The sequence below is a fragment of the Coturnix japonica genome, chromosome 1 (assembly GCF_054131305.1).
Source record: "Coturnix japonica strain WE chromosome 1, WE-NBRP24, whole genome shotgun sequence".
NCBI lineage: Eukaryota > Metazoa > Chordata > Aves > Galliformes > Phasianidae > Coturnix > Coturnix japonica.
Genome location: NC_140663.1, coordinates 7504962 through 7517866, shown reverse-complemented (window position 1 = coordinate 7517866; position 12905 = coordinate 7504962). Strand labels below are relative to the sequence as shown.

Here is a 12905-nt window from a genome sequence, read left to right as displayed (position 1 = left end):
TTATTTCCTATCTTTTCTAACACCTGTCTTCCTATCCCCATGCCCCTAAACGACTAGGATTTGTAACAAAATGGTCACGCTAACTTTTGACCAGTTGTGCTTTCATCTCTCCATTGGGTACACATATATTAAAAGATCCTCCTCTCTCTCCTATAAATTGGAGAGGGACAGTATTATACAAACAGTGATGATATGACACTAAGGTCGTGCCAACAATACAGCAGCAGTTGGTTATCAGAGCATCACAGAATGCTTGGGTTGGAAGGGTCCTGACAAGCTGAACTAATTCCTACCAACTGCCGTGGCCAGAGATTCCACTACAGAAGGTTAGAATAGAGCTCCATCCAGCATGGCCTTGAAAACCAACAAAGACTGGGCATACAGAGCTGCTCTGGGTAGGCTGTGCCAGTGTCTCACCAATCTCATGGTAAAGACTACCTCTAAGACTTAGTCTAAACTACTTCTCCAAATTAAGACTAGATTAAACCATGTCCTATCCCTATCAGACCATGCAAAATGTCACTCATCACACACACTAGACACCAAATATGCTGTTATCTAGCAATCTTTACTAGACCATGCAGAAACATAAACTAGAGTCAGATCAGAAGTGTAGCGTGGCACCAAAGGGAAAGCAGCACTTCAGCATCTGCCACGAGGAGCAGTGCCAGCAGGTTGAGGGAGGCCATGCTTCCTCTCTGCTGCAAGGCAGCACCGGGTTCTCAGTCTGTGGCTGCCTGGAAGGGCTGCCACCCTCTTGCTTGAGGGCCTGCGCCCACACCCACTGTGAGGCAGTGACCGTGATGTCACAGTGGGTGTCAGGGACTGGCCATTGTGACGTGATGCTTGGAGCAGAGCAAAGGCTGCCGGGCGCAGCCTGAGCATCAGTGCGGTTTGGTGAGACGTAGAGAGAGCTGTGACTCTTGCAGTGCTCGCTGTTAGCGCACATCATGTCTAATAGGAAGAGGAAGGCAACCAGCTCAGAGGAGCCAGGTGAGAGGACAGCCTGAGCAGAGCTATTGGACAAAAGAGTGCTGGGGGTCTGCCTGTGGCTGAAAGGCTAAGAAGGGACAGGCAGGGACTCCCCAGCAGCTGCAAGGCAGGGCCCCTCAGCTTCATGGCAGGTGGTCCCAGCTTGGGCTGTGTCTGCCTACTGGCAACGTTGGGCCTGCCATGGCCCCGTCTCCTCCACCGCCTTCAGCCAGCACAGCAGACACAGAGCAGGACTCTGGGGACAGCCCTCAGGGACACCTGGCTGTGCAAGCTGCTCACCGCTACTCACATTTTCTCTCTCCTCTGCAGTGTGCATGCTGTGTGGCCGGGCAGATGTCGACCCGAACATCTGTGGGCACATGATTCATCAGAGTGGAATTCACGTCCATTGGTTGTGCTTGGTGAGTTCTCCCATGGGCTCCTTCCTGATCACTGCTAGGGGTGCTCCTTTCCTTCCTGTCCTAAGGAGACCCTGTTCTTTTCCCTCCTACAGGATCTTGCCAGCACCGTTAATGAAGCAAGAGAGACACGGTCGGGAAGTGAGGGCCGCCTCCCTCTTGCTGCCATCAGACGTGCAGCCAAAGAGGCAACCAAGAAGGTGAGGACTCGTACAGAGCAGGCCGATTTGTGCCAGGAGAGGCTGACACCAGCTTAGTCTGGAGCCAAAGAAAGCCATCGCAGCCTTTCCAACTGCCTCCTGGACAAAGTTAGGGGATGAGTCCTGTCCACCAGGCATCTTTGTAGAACATGCCTCAGCAGTGTCCACGTCCTGGGCCCTGCCCAGAGATGTGCGGCCAGCCACAGAAGCCCAGAGCCTGCTGTTGACAGGGTTGTTCTGCTCATTCCAGCAATGCTGTGTTTGTGGAGAGAGGGGTGCTACCATCTCATGCGCAGAGAGAGGCTGTGAGCGCAGCTTCCACCTGCCCTGTGCCCAGGATGGGGAATGCATCACCCAGTTCTTTGGGCAACGCAGGTAAGTGCTGTCAGCAGCAGCCAAGCCAGGGAGGAAACTGCAGTTACACCTCCCGGCAGCCTGAGCCAGGGCCTGGAGCTCCTTCCTGCTCCTCAGCCCTTCTTGCAGCACGTCTCACGCTGCCCATCACTTCCATATTCCCCCAGGTCCTTCTGTTCGGAGCACCGTCCTCTCCAGGAAGCTCAGGAAGCTCCACCTGAAGGCACCAACTGCCTCATGTGCCTGGAGCCTGTGGGGGACACTGTGTCCTACCACACCATGGTGTGTCCAGCGTGCAGACACACCTGGTTCCACCGGGGCTGCATCCAGGTAGGAGCCCTCCCCTCACCCTGCAGGCACACTTGGTGCTCAGCAGCACCAGGCACTGCTCACATTCACATTGCTTCTGCTTCTTCTGCAGCAACTGGCCAGGTGTGCTGGTGCTTTCTGTTTCCTGTGCCCCAGCTGTCGGAATTTCGAAGATTTCATAGTAGAAATGGCCCTGCTGGGGATCCGAATCCCAGTCAGGTTGGTGCCCTTCTGCCCACTTCTGCTGACATAAAGGCTGTTGTGCTGGGCCTGTCCAGGGGCTGTCTTGGCAGGCCTGGGCCTTGGCTGGATCATGAGCGTGTATCCCACCTTCATGGAGAGGCTGGGAATGGAGTTGGGGTGAATGAGATGGGAAGACCTTGGATCTTATGCTGCGGGCACTGGGGGCTCATCACTTCCCCTCCCTTCTCTTGTAGAGAGCCAGAATGGGAGGACAATGATGCATACGCATCACTTCTACGGAGGCACAGCCGCTGCGATGCCAGCGAGTGCCTTTACCCTGGAGGCAGAGAGCAGGCAGAGAGCAGAGGGTGAGTTACCGCAGCAGCTCTCTGGGGCTCTGCGGGGGTTCTCAGCCTGACCACAGGCTGGGGGAGCAAGGACTGAGCACTAGAGATGTGCTGTGCTGGGCACTCCCTGCCTTGGCTCACTTGCTACTCACAGCCACAACCCCTTTGCTTCCCCAGACCCTGGCAGCTGATCCTGTGCAGCTCCTGTGCTGCTGAGGGGACCCACCGTCGTTGCTCACACTTGAGTAACACAACATCCAGGTGGGAGTGCAACAGCTGTGCTGGCCTGGGAACCGGTAAGAGGCAATCAACCACGTGACACCAAACCGTAGCCAGGCAAGGCCTGGCAGCAAGTGCTCAGGGCAGCTTTGCTTGAGTCTGTCTGCCCCAAGAGGCCTGGCAGATCTCACTGCGGAGCTTCAGCTTCATCCTCATAACCTTCCTGCCTCCTCTTACAGTCTCAAGTTCTGACACTGACAGCGACAGTCCCAGCGCTGCCGCTCAGAGGGCTCAGGGGCCATTCATCATCTCCGTAGAGCCTGAGAATATCAGATCGATGCCTTCCAGCCAGGTAGCACCGGGGACGTCACAGACCTCCCAGCTGCCTGAGCACAGCAACCTGCCTGAGACCGAGCAGGAGACAAGCAGCCCACGTCCATCAGAGGATCGGGCTACTTCGGAGCAGCTGCAAGGACGTCGTGGGCGCAGAACAAGAGCAGCCCAGAGGTCTCAAAGTGGTTCCCGAAGATCCACAAGGCGGAGGGCATCCAGAACCTGCAGGGCGTCTCCATCAGCTGCCCGCAGAAGACGTCCCAGGCAGCGAGGAAGAAGCGGCACACGTAGCCGCTCCCCGCTGCAAAGTCGGGCCTCACAATCCCGGAGCCGGCCAAGAAGATGCCAAGGCAGCAGGCAAATGCCAGCCTCAGGGGAGAGGAGCGGCACCCGCAGATCTGCAAGATCTGCAAGATCAAGATCCACCAGGTCTTCCAGAGGACCTGGACGCAGGGGACGGTCCAGGCGCTGAGGGTGAGCCCGCACCCAATGTTCTCCTCATCAGAGACATCGGGCCCACAGTTCCCACAGCTCACAACAAAGAAGCAGCAGGAGCTGGGCCCAACAGTTGAGGCCTTCCTGTGAATGAAGCTGCTCCCAGGAAAAGCATCAAAGTCCCCACAGACAGCCACCGAGTCTGCGTAGGAGCAGCCGACTGCTTTTCGTACAATGGCCTGGGTCAAAAAGGACTACCACGTTCATCTGGATCAACCCCCCTGCTGTGTGCAGGGTCAACAACCACAAGACCACACTGCCCTGAGATACATCCAGCCCGGATTTCCATGCCTCCAGGGCTGGTGCATCTGCAACATCATTGGGCAAGCTGTTTCAGAATGTGTCACTACCCTTTCTGAGAAAATATTCCCCCTGATATCCAGCCCCAAACTCCTTGTTCTTAGTTTAAAAACATCCCTCCTTGTCCTAATGCTATCCACCCTCGCATACTGATTACCTCCCTAACTTCCCCCTCCTTACTCTGATCCCAAAATTCCATCACAATAAAGATCAGAGTTCCCACACAAACACAAAGATTTGTTGGCTTCATCCTTCCCTGCTCTTGCTGAGATGGGCAGAGGTAGGGACCTTGACAAGAGGCTTTTCTCCTCCCCACTACCATCCCAGACCTCACTTCCCCTGGCCTAGTCCAGGCTGACCTGGGTTCAGGTCACATCCCCGGTGGGGCACACAACCCACATTCCTCAAGAGCCCACGCCGCACTGGCAAGGACAGCCCATTTCTGGGCTTGTTTCCAGCCTTGTGATGCCACTGTGTTCAGGACCAGGGCTAATTTCCAGATGTGTCCGAGCTTGGGCTTTCCTCCTGAATGTGGGCAGGCTGTGTACTGGTCAGGTGGGCCAATGCAACTATGTTTCTAAGCTGGGGTAGGGAAGATTTAGTCAGGGTGGAGGCCAGGAGGAAGTTCATTGCAGACAGTGCTGAGGTGCTGGAATGGGCTGCTCCGAGAGGTTGTGGATGCTCCATCCTGGAGATCTTTGGAGCTGATGACAGCTCAGCAGGCCCTGCAACTGCTCCAAGCCTCCAGCGGAGGCGGCAGTTGCTCCAAGTGTCATGACGGAGCCTGCAGCTGCTTCAGTCCTGGTGACAGGCCCTGCCGTTGTGACGGGCCCTGTGGTTGAGACAGGCCCTCTGGTTGCTGTAGCCCCTGTGAAAGGCCCTGCAGCTGCTCCAGTCCCCGTGAGAGGACTTACGGTCGTCCTGAGAGACCATCATGAGAGACACCCGTGGAAACAAGATGAGTCAACAGCTGAAAAAGTGGCAGAGTTTAGAAAGGAAATCAACTTTTAAGAAGAGAGTCTGAACTAAGCTGAGCCATCACAAGATGTGTGTGGGAAATAGTTCAGGGAGAGGTGGGGGCCTGCAGTCTCCTCACAAATTGGAGGGTTGCAGGGAGTGTTCAGTAGTGAACAAGAACGCAGGGACATTGTTTTGTGGGCAATACCGGGGACAAGTGGAAATTTGAAATAGTTGGTTTTAGAGGTCTTCTCCAACTCTCCTCAAAGATTCGTGGAACACTCATTCTGTGATTCTAAGAACAGAATGTGAAGGAGGCAGAGCTCTCAGAGCTGATAATAACTGTTCAACTGTTGTCCAGGAGTGAGCTGAGAGATTTTTGAAAAGACTTCAGCCATCATCAGGGCGAGCACCGTGCCTCATGGCTGCTCTGTTTATGGGAGAATGGGGCCCTTGGTCCATTCGTGTACAGTGAAGGCAGGTATGTGGGATCCCTTTGAAGGGAAGAGGACAATGACAAAGCCAGCGACGAACGGATGTCTGCTTTCATGTTATGGAATTGATTCCTTCTATGCCATGAAGTAAAAGTATCCATTAGGAGAAGATCAGGCAAGTGGAAAGGTGGAGAGTACCGGAGGGAAGTAGCTGTGCTTGGATGTGATGCCTAATTCTGAACAAAGAAAGGAGAGATATATAAAGATTGGATGTTGGGAAGAACATCTTTATTCAGAGGGCAGTGATGAACTGGAACAGGTTGCCCAGAGAAGCTGTGGAGCTGCAATTCTCTTGCATGGGAGATGAAGGCCCACACCATGTCCCCTACGACCAGTGTGGTCAGGTGACCATGATGCCACAGAGGGTGGCAGGGAGCCGCCACTCTGACCCCTGTGGCCGGGAATCAGGCCTACTTTTAGTGCCAAATGTGAAAGGACTGTGATGCCAGCCTGCATTTCATCTCTGGCTCAACTCATCACTGCAGTGTGGACTTCAGTGGCTTACTTCATTGCTTCTCAAAGCCTTAGAATTCCTCACCTTCAGTGGAACTTCCCTACAGTTGTCTAGTAAAAGCATCTGTACACTCAAACACTCAGGTTAATTAAAAAAATAAAATCCTAACTTCAAAATAAAGGGATAAAGAGGAACAACAAGGGTTTTGGGAAACGGGTGCAGTAAGGTTTTCTCTCTGGAGAGAGAACAAAAAGAGACAAAATATCAGTGCAGTAAGAAAGGTACCAAAAAAAGAGATAGCTCAATGATGGACGCAGCTATAGCCACGAAAGCTCAAGCCCCGCTAGAAGGAATATGCTTGGGCAGCTCACAGTTCATGAACATCAAGTTTTGGGGTTCTCTTTCTGTTGCTTCAACTAAGCTTCATATTGACTCACATATTAAGTTTCGAGGACATTTACTTTTTTGTCAGCGGTTTACAGGCTGGTTTGCTCCGATTCTGTGTCTAGCAGACTGGGGGGACCCACAGACCCATGCTCCAGGAAAGGGAAAAAAGAGGGAAAGTGCAGAACAATGACTACAAAATAAATGGCTGCGGAGATCAAAAAGCGGAGAGAAACTGTTTTGTGGACTGTATTTATGTTTCCCTTTTAGTAGAATACGGAAACACAAATAACACAAAATCCTCTGGGGTATATAGTATGAAACTCTTCCTCTTTTTGGAGAACCAGGCACCCGGCACCATCCACATTCCATACAAATGGAGCATTAGCACTTTAACAGTGCACTGTGGGATGTTATGATGTGGAATACGATAACCAATAACCATCAAACCCTGACACCTTGTAGACAAGGCATAATGCGTATCAATAACACTTTCCCTGCTGCCTTCAATACAGAAGTAGAATGGAGGCATGAGCACGTTTGTCTGAACCCTTAGTTTTTGGCTCTGAGCTTAGTCAACGAGGCAATTCATGCGGTAAGACCCTGACTTATCTAGGAGATGAGATGGCTGTTGCCGTGTGTCAGTCGACATCACAGTGTTACATTTGAAAGCATTTCTTTGGAGCTGTTTGCCTTTGGAAGAGAATGCGCAGGGCTGTTTTCTGGCAGAAGATCTGGCCTGTGCCCGAAGAACTCCAGCTTGCTAAGGGACACTGGGGGATGATACCACTGTATTATGTGAGGGCAAGATGCACGCTAGTGCCTCCGTGCTCCCTCTTATCGGCTGCCAAGGCAAAGAAGATGGAAACAAAAGGAGTTCCTGCTAAGATCCAAAAGCAAGAAGCTGTCACTCCAAAAGGAGCTGACTCGACCTCTTTGGACATATCAATTTATAAGTTTGTACTGCCATTGGAAAGGGTCATTGTCATCATGGTCATCAACCAACCAACAATCTCTGATAACCCATAACAAATGAAGATCAATGACGGAACTACAGACAGCACTGGATGCGTGGTGCAGACCACCTCTGACTTCGTTCCCACAAAGACCTCTTGCTTTTATTTCCTATCTTTTCTAACACCTGTCTTCCTATCCCCATGCCCCTAAACGACTAGGATTTGTAACAAAATGGTCACGCTAACTTTTGACCAGTTGTGCTTTCATCTCTCCATTGGGTACACATATATTAAAAGATCCTCCTCTCTCTCCTATAAATTGGAGAGGGACAGTATTATACAAACAGTGATGATATGACACTAAGGTCGTGCCAACAATACAGCAGCAGTTGGTTATCAGAGCATCACAGAATGCTTGGGTTGGAAGGGTCCTGACAAGCTGAACTAATTCCTACCAACTGCCGTGGCCAGAGATTCCACTACAGAAGGTTAGAATAGAGCTCCATCCAGCATGGCCTTGAAAACCAACAAAGACTGGGCATACAGAGCTGCTCTGGGTAGGCTGTGCCAGTGTCTCACCAATCTCAGGGTAAAGAACTACCTCTAAGACTTAGTCTAAACTACTTCTCCAAATTAAGACTAGATTAAACCATGTCCTATCCCTATCAGACCATGCAAAATGTCACTCACCACACACACTAGACACCAAATATGCTGTTATCTAGCAATCTTTACTAGACCATGCAGAAACATAAACTAGAGTCAGATCAGAAGTGTAGCGTGGCACCAAAGGGAAAGCAGCACTTCAGCATCTGCCACGAGGAGCAGTGCCAGCAGGTTGAGGGAGGCCATGCTTCCTCTCTGCTGCAAGGCAGCACCGGGTTCTCAGTCTGTGGCTGCCTGGAAGGGCTGCCACCCTCTTGCTTGAGGGCCTGCGCCCACACCCACTGTGAGGCAGTGACCGTGATGTCACAGTGGGTGTCAGGGACTGGCCATTGTGACGTGATGCTTGGAGCAGAGCAAAGGCTGCCGGGCGCAGCCTGAGCATCAGTGCGGTTTGGTGAGACGTAGAGAGAGCTGTGACTCTTGCAGTGCTCGCTGTTAGCGCACATCATGTCTAATAGGAAGAGGAAGGCAACCAGCTCAGAGGAGCCAGGTGAGAGGACAGCCTGAGCAGAGCTATTGGACAAAAGAGTGCTGGGGGTCTGCCTGTGGCTGAAAGGCTAAGAAGGGACAGGCAGGGACTCCCCAGCAGCTGCAAGGCAGGGCCCCTCAGCTTCATGGCAGGTGGTCCCAGCTTGGGCTGTGTCTGCCTACTGGCAACGTTGGGCCTGCCATGGCCCCGTCTCCTCCACCGCCTTCAGCCAGCACAGCAGACACAGAGCAGGACTCTGGGGACAGCCCTCAGGGACACCTGGCTGTGCAAGCTGCTCACCGCTACTCACATTTTCTCTCTCCTCTGCAGTGTGCATGCTGTGTGGCCGGGCAGATGTCGACCCGAACATCTGTGGGCACATGATTCATCAGAGTGGAATTCACGTCCATTGGTTGTGCTTGGTGAGTTCTCCCATGGGCTCCTTCCTGATCACTGCTAGGGGTGCTCCTTTCCTTCCTGTCCTAAGGAGACCCTGTTCTTTTCCCTCCTACAGGATCTTGCCAGCACCGTTAATGAAGCAAGAGAGACACGGTCGGGAAGTGAGGGCCGCCTCCCTCTTGCTGCCATCAGACGTGCAGCCAAAGAGGCAACCAAGAAGGTGAGGACTCGTACAGAGCAGGCCGATTTGTGCCAGGAGAGGCTGACACCAGCTTAGTCTGGAGCCAAAGAAAGCCATCGCAGCCTTTCCAACTGCCTCCTGGACAAAGTTAGGGGATGAGTCCTGTCCACCAGGCATCTTTGTAGAACATGCCTCAGCAGTGTCCACGTCCTGGGCCCTGCCCAGAGATGTGCGGCCAGCCACAGAAGCCCAGAGCCTGCTGTTGACAGGGTTGTTCTGCTCATTCCAGCAATGCTGTGTTTGTGGAGAGAGGGGTGCTACCATCTCATGCGCAGAGAGAGGCTGTGAGCGCAGCTTCCACCTGCCCTGTGCCCAGGATGGGGAATGCATCACCCAGTTCTTTGGGCAACGCAGGTAAGTGCTGTCAGCAGCAGCCAAGCCAGGGAGGAAACTGCAGTTACACCTCCCGGCAGCCTGAGCCAGGGCCTGGAGCTCCTTCCTGCTCCTCAGCCCTTCTTGCAGCACGTCTCACGCTGCCCATCACTTCCATATTCCCCCAGGTCCTTCTGTTCGGAGCACCGTCCTCTCCAGGAAGCTCAGGAAGCTCCACCTGAAGGCACCAACTGCCTCATGTGCCTGGAGCCTGTGGGGGACACTGTGTCCTACCACACCATGGTGTGTCCAGCGTGCAGACACACCTGGTTCCACCGGGGCTGCATCCAGGTAGGAGCCCTCCCCTCACCCTGCAGGCACACTTGGTGCTCAGCAGCACCAGGCACTGCTCACATTCACATTGCTTCTGCTTCTTCTGCAGCAACTGGCCAGGAGTGCTGGTGCTTTCTGTTTCCTGTGCCCCAGCTGTCGGAATTTCGAAGATTTCATAGTAGAAATGGCCCTGCTGGGGATCCGAATCCCAGTCAGGTTGGTGCCCTTCTGCCCACTTCTGCTGACATAAAGGCTGTTGTGCTGGGCCTGTCCAGGGGCTGTCTTGGCAGGCCTGGGCCTTGGCTGGATCATGAGCGTGTATCCCACCTTCATGGAGAGGCTGGGAATGGAGTTGGGGTGAATGAGATGGGAAGACCTTGGATCTTATGCTGCGGGCACTGGGGGCTCATCACTTCCCCTCCCTTCTCTTGTAGAGAGCCAGAATGGGAGGACAATGATGCATACGCATCACTTCTACGGAGGCACAGCCGCTGCGATGCCAGCGAGTGCCTTTACCCTGGAGGCAGAGAGCAGGCAGAGAGCAGAGGGTGAGTTACCGCAGCAGCTCTCTGGGGCTCTGCGGGGGTTCTCAGCCTGACCACAGGCTGGGGGAGCAAGGACTGAGCACTAGAGATGTGCTGTGCTGGGCACTCCCTGCCTTGGCTCACTTGCTACTCACAGCCACAACCCCTTTGCTTCCCCAGACCCTGGCAGCTGATCCTGTGCAGCTCCTGTGCTGCTGAGGGGACCCACCGTCGTTGCTCACACTTGAGTAACACAACATCCAGGTGGGAGTGCAACAGCTGTGCTGGCCTGGGAACCGGTAAGAGGCAATCAACCACGTGACACCAAACCGTAGCCAGGCAAGGCCTGGCAGCAAGTGCTCAGGGCAGCTTTGCTTGAGTCTGTCTGCCCCAAGAGGCCTGGCAGATCTCACTGCGGAGCTTCAGCTTCATCCTCATAACCTTCCTGCCTCCTCTTACAGTCTCAAGTTCTGACACTGACAGCGACAGTCCCAGCGCTGCCGCTCAGAGGGCTCAGGGGCCATTCATCATCTCCGTAGAGCCTGAGAATATCAGATCGATGCCTTCCAGCCAGGTAGCACCGGGGACGTCACAGACCTCCCAGCTGTCTGAGCACAGCAACCTGCCTGAGACCGAGCAGGAGACAAGCAGCCCACGTCCATCAGAGGATAGGGCTACTTCGGAGCAGCTGCAAGGACGTCGTGGGCGCAGAACAAGAGCAGCCCAGAGGTCTCAAAGTGGTTCCCGAAGATCCACAAGGCGGAGGGCATCCAGAACCTGCAGGGCGTCTCCATCAGCTGCCCGCAGAAGACGTCCCAGGCAGCGAGGAAGAAGCGGCACACGTAGCCGCTCCCCGCTGCAAAGTCGGGCCTCACAATCCCGGAGCCGGCCAAGAAGATGCCAAGGCAGCAGGCAAATGCCAGCCTCAGGGGAGAGGAGCGGCACCCGCAGATCTGCAAGATCTGCAAGATCAAGATCCACCAGGTCTTCCGGAGGACCTGGACGCAGGGGACGGTCCAGGCGCTGAGGGTGAGCCCGCACCCAATGTTCTCCTCATCAGAGACATCGGGCCCACAGTTCCCACAGCTCACAACAAAGAAGCAGCAGGAGCTGGGCCCAACAGTTGAGGCCTTCCTGTGAATGAAGCTGCTCCCAGGAAAAGCATCAAAGTCCCCACAGACAGCCACCGAGTCTGCGTAGGAGCAGCCGACTGCTTTTCGTACAATGGCCTGGGTCAAAAAGGACTACCACGTTCATCTGGATCAACCCCCCTGCTGTGTGCAGGGTCAACAACCACAAGACCACACTGCCCTGAGATACATCCAGCCCGGATTTCCATGCCTCCAGGGCTGGTGCATCTGCAACATCATTGGGCAAGCTGTTTCAGAATGTGTCACTACCCTTTCTGAGAAAATATTCCCCCTGATATCCAGCCCCAAACTCCTTGTTCTTAGTTTAAAAACATCCCTCCTTGTCCTAATGCTATCCACCCTCGCATACTGATTACCTCCCTAACTTCCCCCTCCTTACTCTGATCCCAAAATTCCATCACAATAAAGATCAGAGTTCCCACACAAACACAAACATTTGTTGGCTTCATCCTTCCCTGCTCTTGCTGAGATGGGCAGAGGTAGGGACCTTGACAAGAGGCTTTTCTCCTCCCCACTACCATCCCAGACCTCACTTCCCCTGGCCTAGTCCAGGCTGACCTGGGTTCAGGTCACATCCCCGGTGGGGCACACAACCCACATTCCTCAAGAGCCCACGCCGCACTGGCAAGGACAGCCCATTTCTGGGCTTGTTTCCAGCCTTGTGATGCCACTGTGTTCAGGACCAGGGCTAATTTCCAGATGTGTCCGAGCTTGGGCTTTCCTCCTGAATGTGGGCAGGCTGTGTACTGGTCAGGTGGGCCAATGCAACTATGTTTCTAAGCTGGGGTAGGGAAGATTTAGTCAGGGTGGAGGCCAGGAGGAAGTTCATTGCAGACAGTGCTGAGGTGCTGGAATGGGCTGCTCCGAGAGGTTGTGGATGCTCCATCCTGGAGATCTTTGGAGCTGATGACAGCTCAGCAGGCCCTGCAACTGCTCCAAGCCTCCAGCGGAGGCGGCAGTTGCTCCAAGTGTCATGACGGAGCCTGCAGCTGCTTCAGTCCTGGTGACAGGCCCTGCCGTTGTGACGGGCCCTGTGGTTGAGACAGGCCCTCTGGTTGCTGTAGCCCCTGTGAAAGGCCCTGCAGCTGCTCCAGTCCCCGTGAGAGGACTTACGGTCGTCCTGAGAGACCATCATGAGAGACACCCGTGGAAACAAGATGAGTCAACAGCTGAAAAAGTGGCAGAGTTTAGAAAGGAAATCAACTTTTAAGAAGAGAGTCTGAACTAAGCTGAGCCATCACAAGATGTGTGTGGGAAATAGTTCAGGGAGAGGTGGGGGCCTGCAGTCTCCTCACAAATTGGAGGGTTGCAGGGAGTGTTCAGTAGTGAACAAGAACGCAGGGACATTGTTTTGTGGGCAATACCGGGGACAAGTGGAAATTTGAAATAGTTGGTTTTAGAGGTCTTCTCCAACTCTCCTCAAAGATTCGTGGA

The 12905-nt window shown here is 53.8% G+C and overlaps 3 protein-coding genes across 3 annotated transcripts; all 3 read left to right on the top strand.

Moving 5' to 3' along the window:
• The first annotated feature begins 578 nt into the window (after positions 1-578).
• LOC146762269 (E3 ubiquitin-protein ligase PHF7-like) lies at positions 579-2809 on the top strand. The gene is made up of 8 exons (XM_085536747.1): positions 579-674; positions 930-993; positions 1303-1394; positions 1487-1591; positions 1842-1966; positions 2113-2275; positions 2367-2473; positions 2692-2809. The coding sequence occupies exons 1-8, from the start codon at positions 579-581 to the stop codon at positions 2807-2809; spliced, it is 870 nt and encodes a 289-aa protein (XP_085392873.1).
• LOC146762268 (uncharacterized) lies at positions 2395-4534 on the top strand. The gene is made up of 2 exons (XM_085536761.1): positions 2395-3080; positions 3243-4534. Exons 1-2 carry the CDS (start codon positions 2891-2893, stop codon positions 3806-3808), a joined length of 756 nt encoding a protein of 251 aa, XP_085392887.1. The 5' UTR covers positions 2395-2890; the 3' UTR covers positions 3809-4534.
• A 4258-nt stretch (positions 4535-8792) lies between these two features.
• Positions 8793-10409, top strand: LOC146762267 (G2/M phase-specific E3 ubiquitin-protein ligase-like). Its single transcript, XM_085536760.1, has 2 exons — positions 8793-9814; positions 9906-10409. Exons 1-2 carry the CDS (start codon positions 9476-9478, stop codon positions 10044-10046), a joined length of 480 nt encoding a protein of 159 aa, XP_085392886.1. The 5' UTR covers positions 8793-9475; the 3' UTR covers positions 10047-10409.
• Positions 10410-12905: the final 2496 nt, after the last annotated feature.

Bases quoted from the DNA above. Each gene is read 5' to 3' on its own strand.
- LOC146762267 (XM_085536760.1), top strand. From the start codon at position 9,476: ATGCATCACCCAGTTCTTTGGGCAACGCAGGTAAGTGCTGTCAGCAGC. The intron at 9,815-9,905 runs GTAGGAGCCCTC...CTTCTTCTGCAG, and splicing joins TCCACCGGGGCTGCATCCAG to CAACTGGCCAGGAGTGCTGG.
- LOC146762268 (XM_085536761.1), top strand. From the start codon at position 2,891: ATGTGCTGTGCTGGGCACTCCCTGCCTTGGCTCACTTGCTACTCACAG. The intron at 3,081-3,242 runs GTAAGAGGCAAT...CTCCTCTTACAG, and splicing joins CTGTGCTGGCCTGGGAACCG to TCTCAAGTTCTGACACTGAC.
- LOC146762269 (XM_085536747.1), top strand. From the start codon at position 579: ATGCAGAAACATAAACTAGAGTCAGATCAGAAGTGTAGCGTGGCACCA. The intron at 1,592-1,841 runs GTGAGGACTCGT...TGCTCATTCCAG, and splicing joins CCAAAGAGGCAACCAAGAAG to CAATGCTGTGTTTGTGGAGA. The intron at 2,276-2,366 runs GTAGGAGCCCTC...CTTCTTCTGCAG, and splicing joins TCCACCGGGGCTGCATCCAG to CAACTGGCCAGGTGTGCTGG.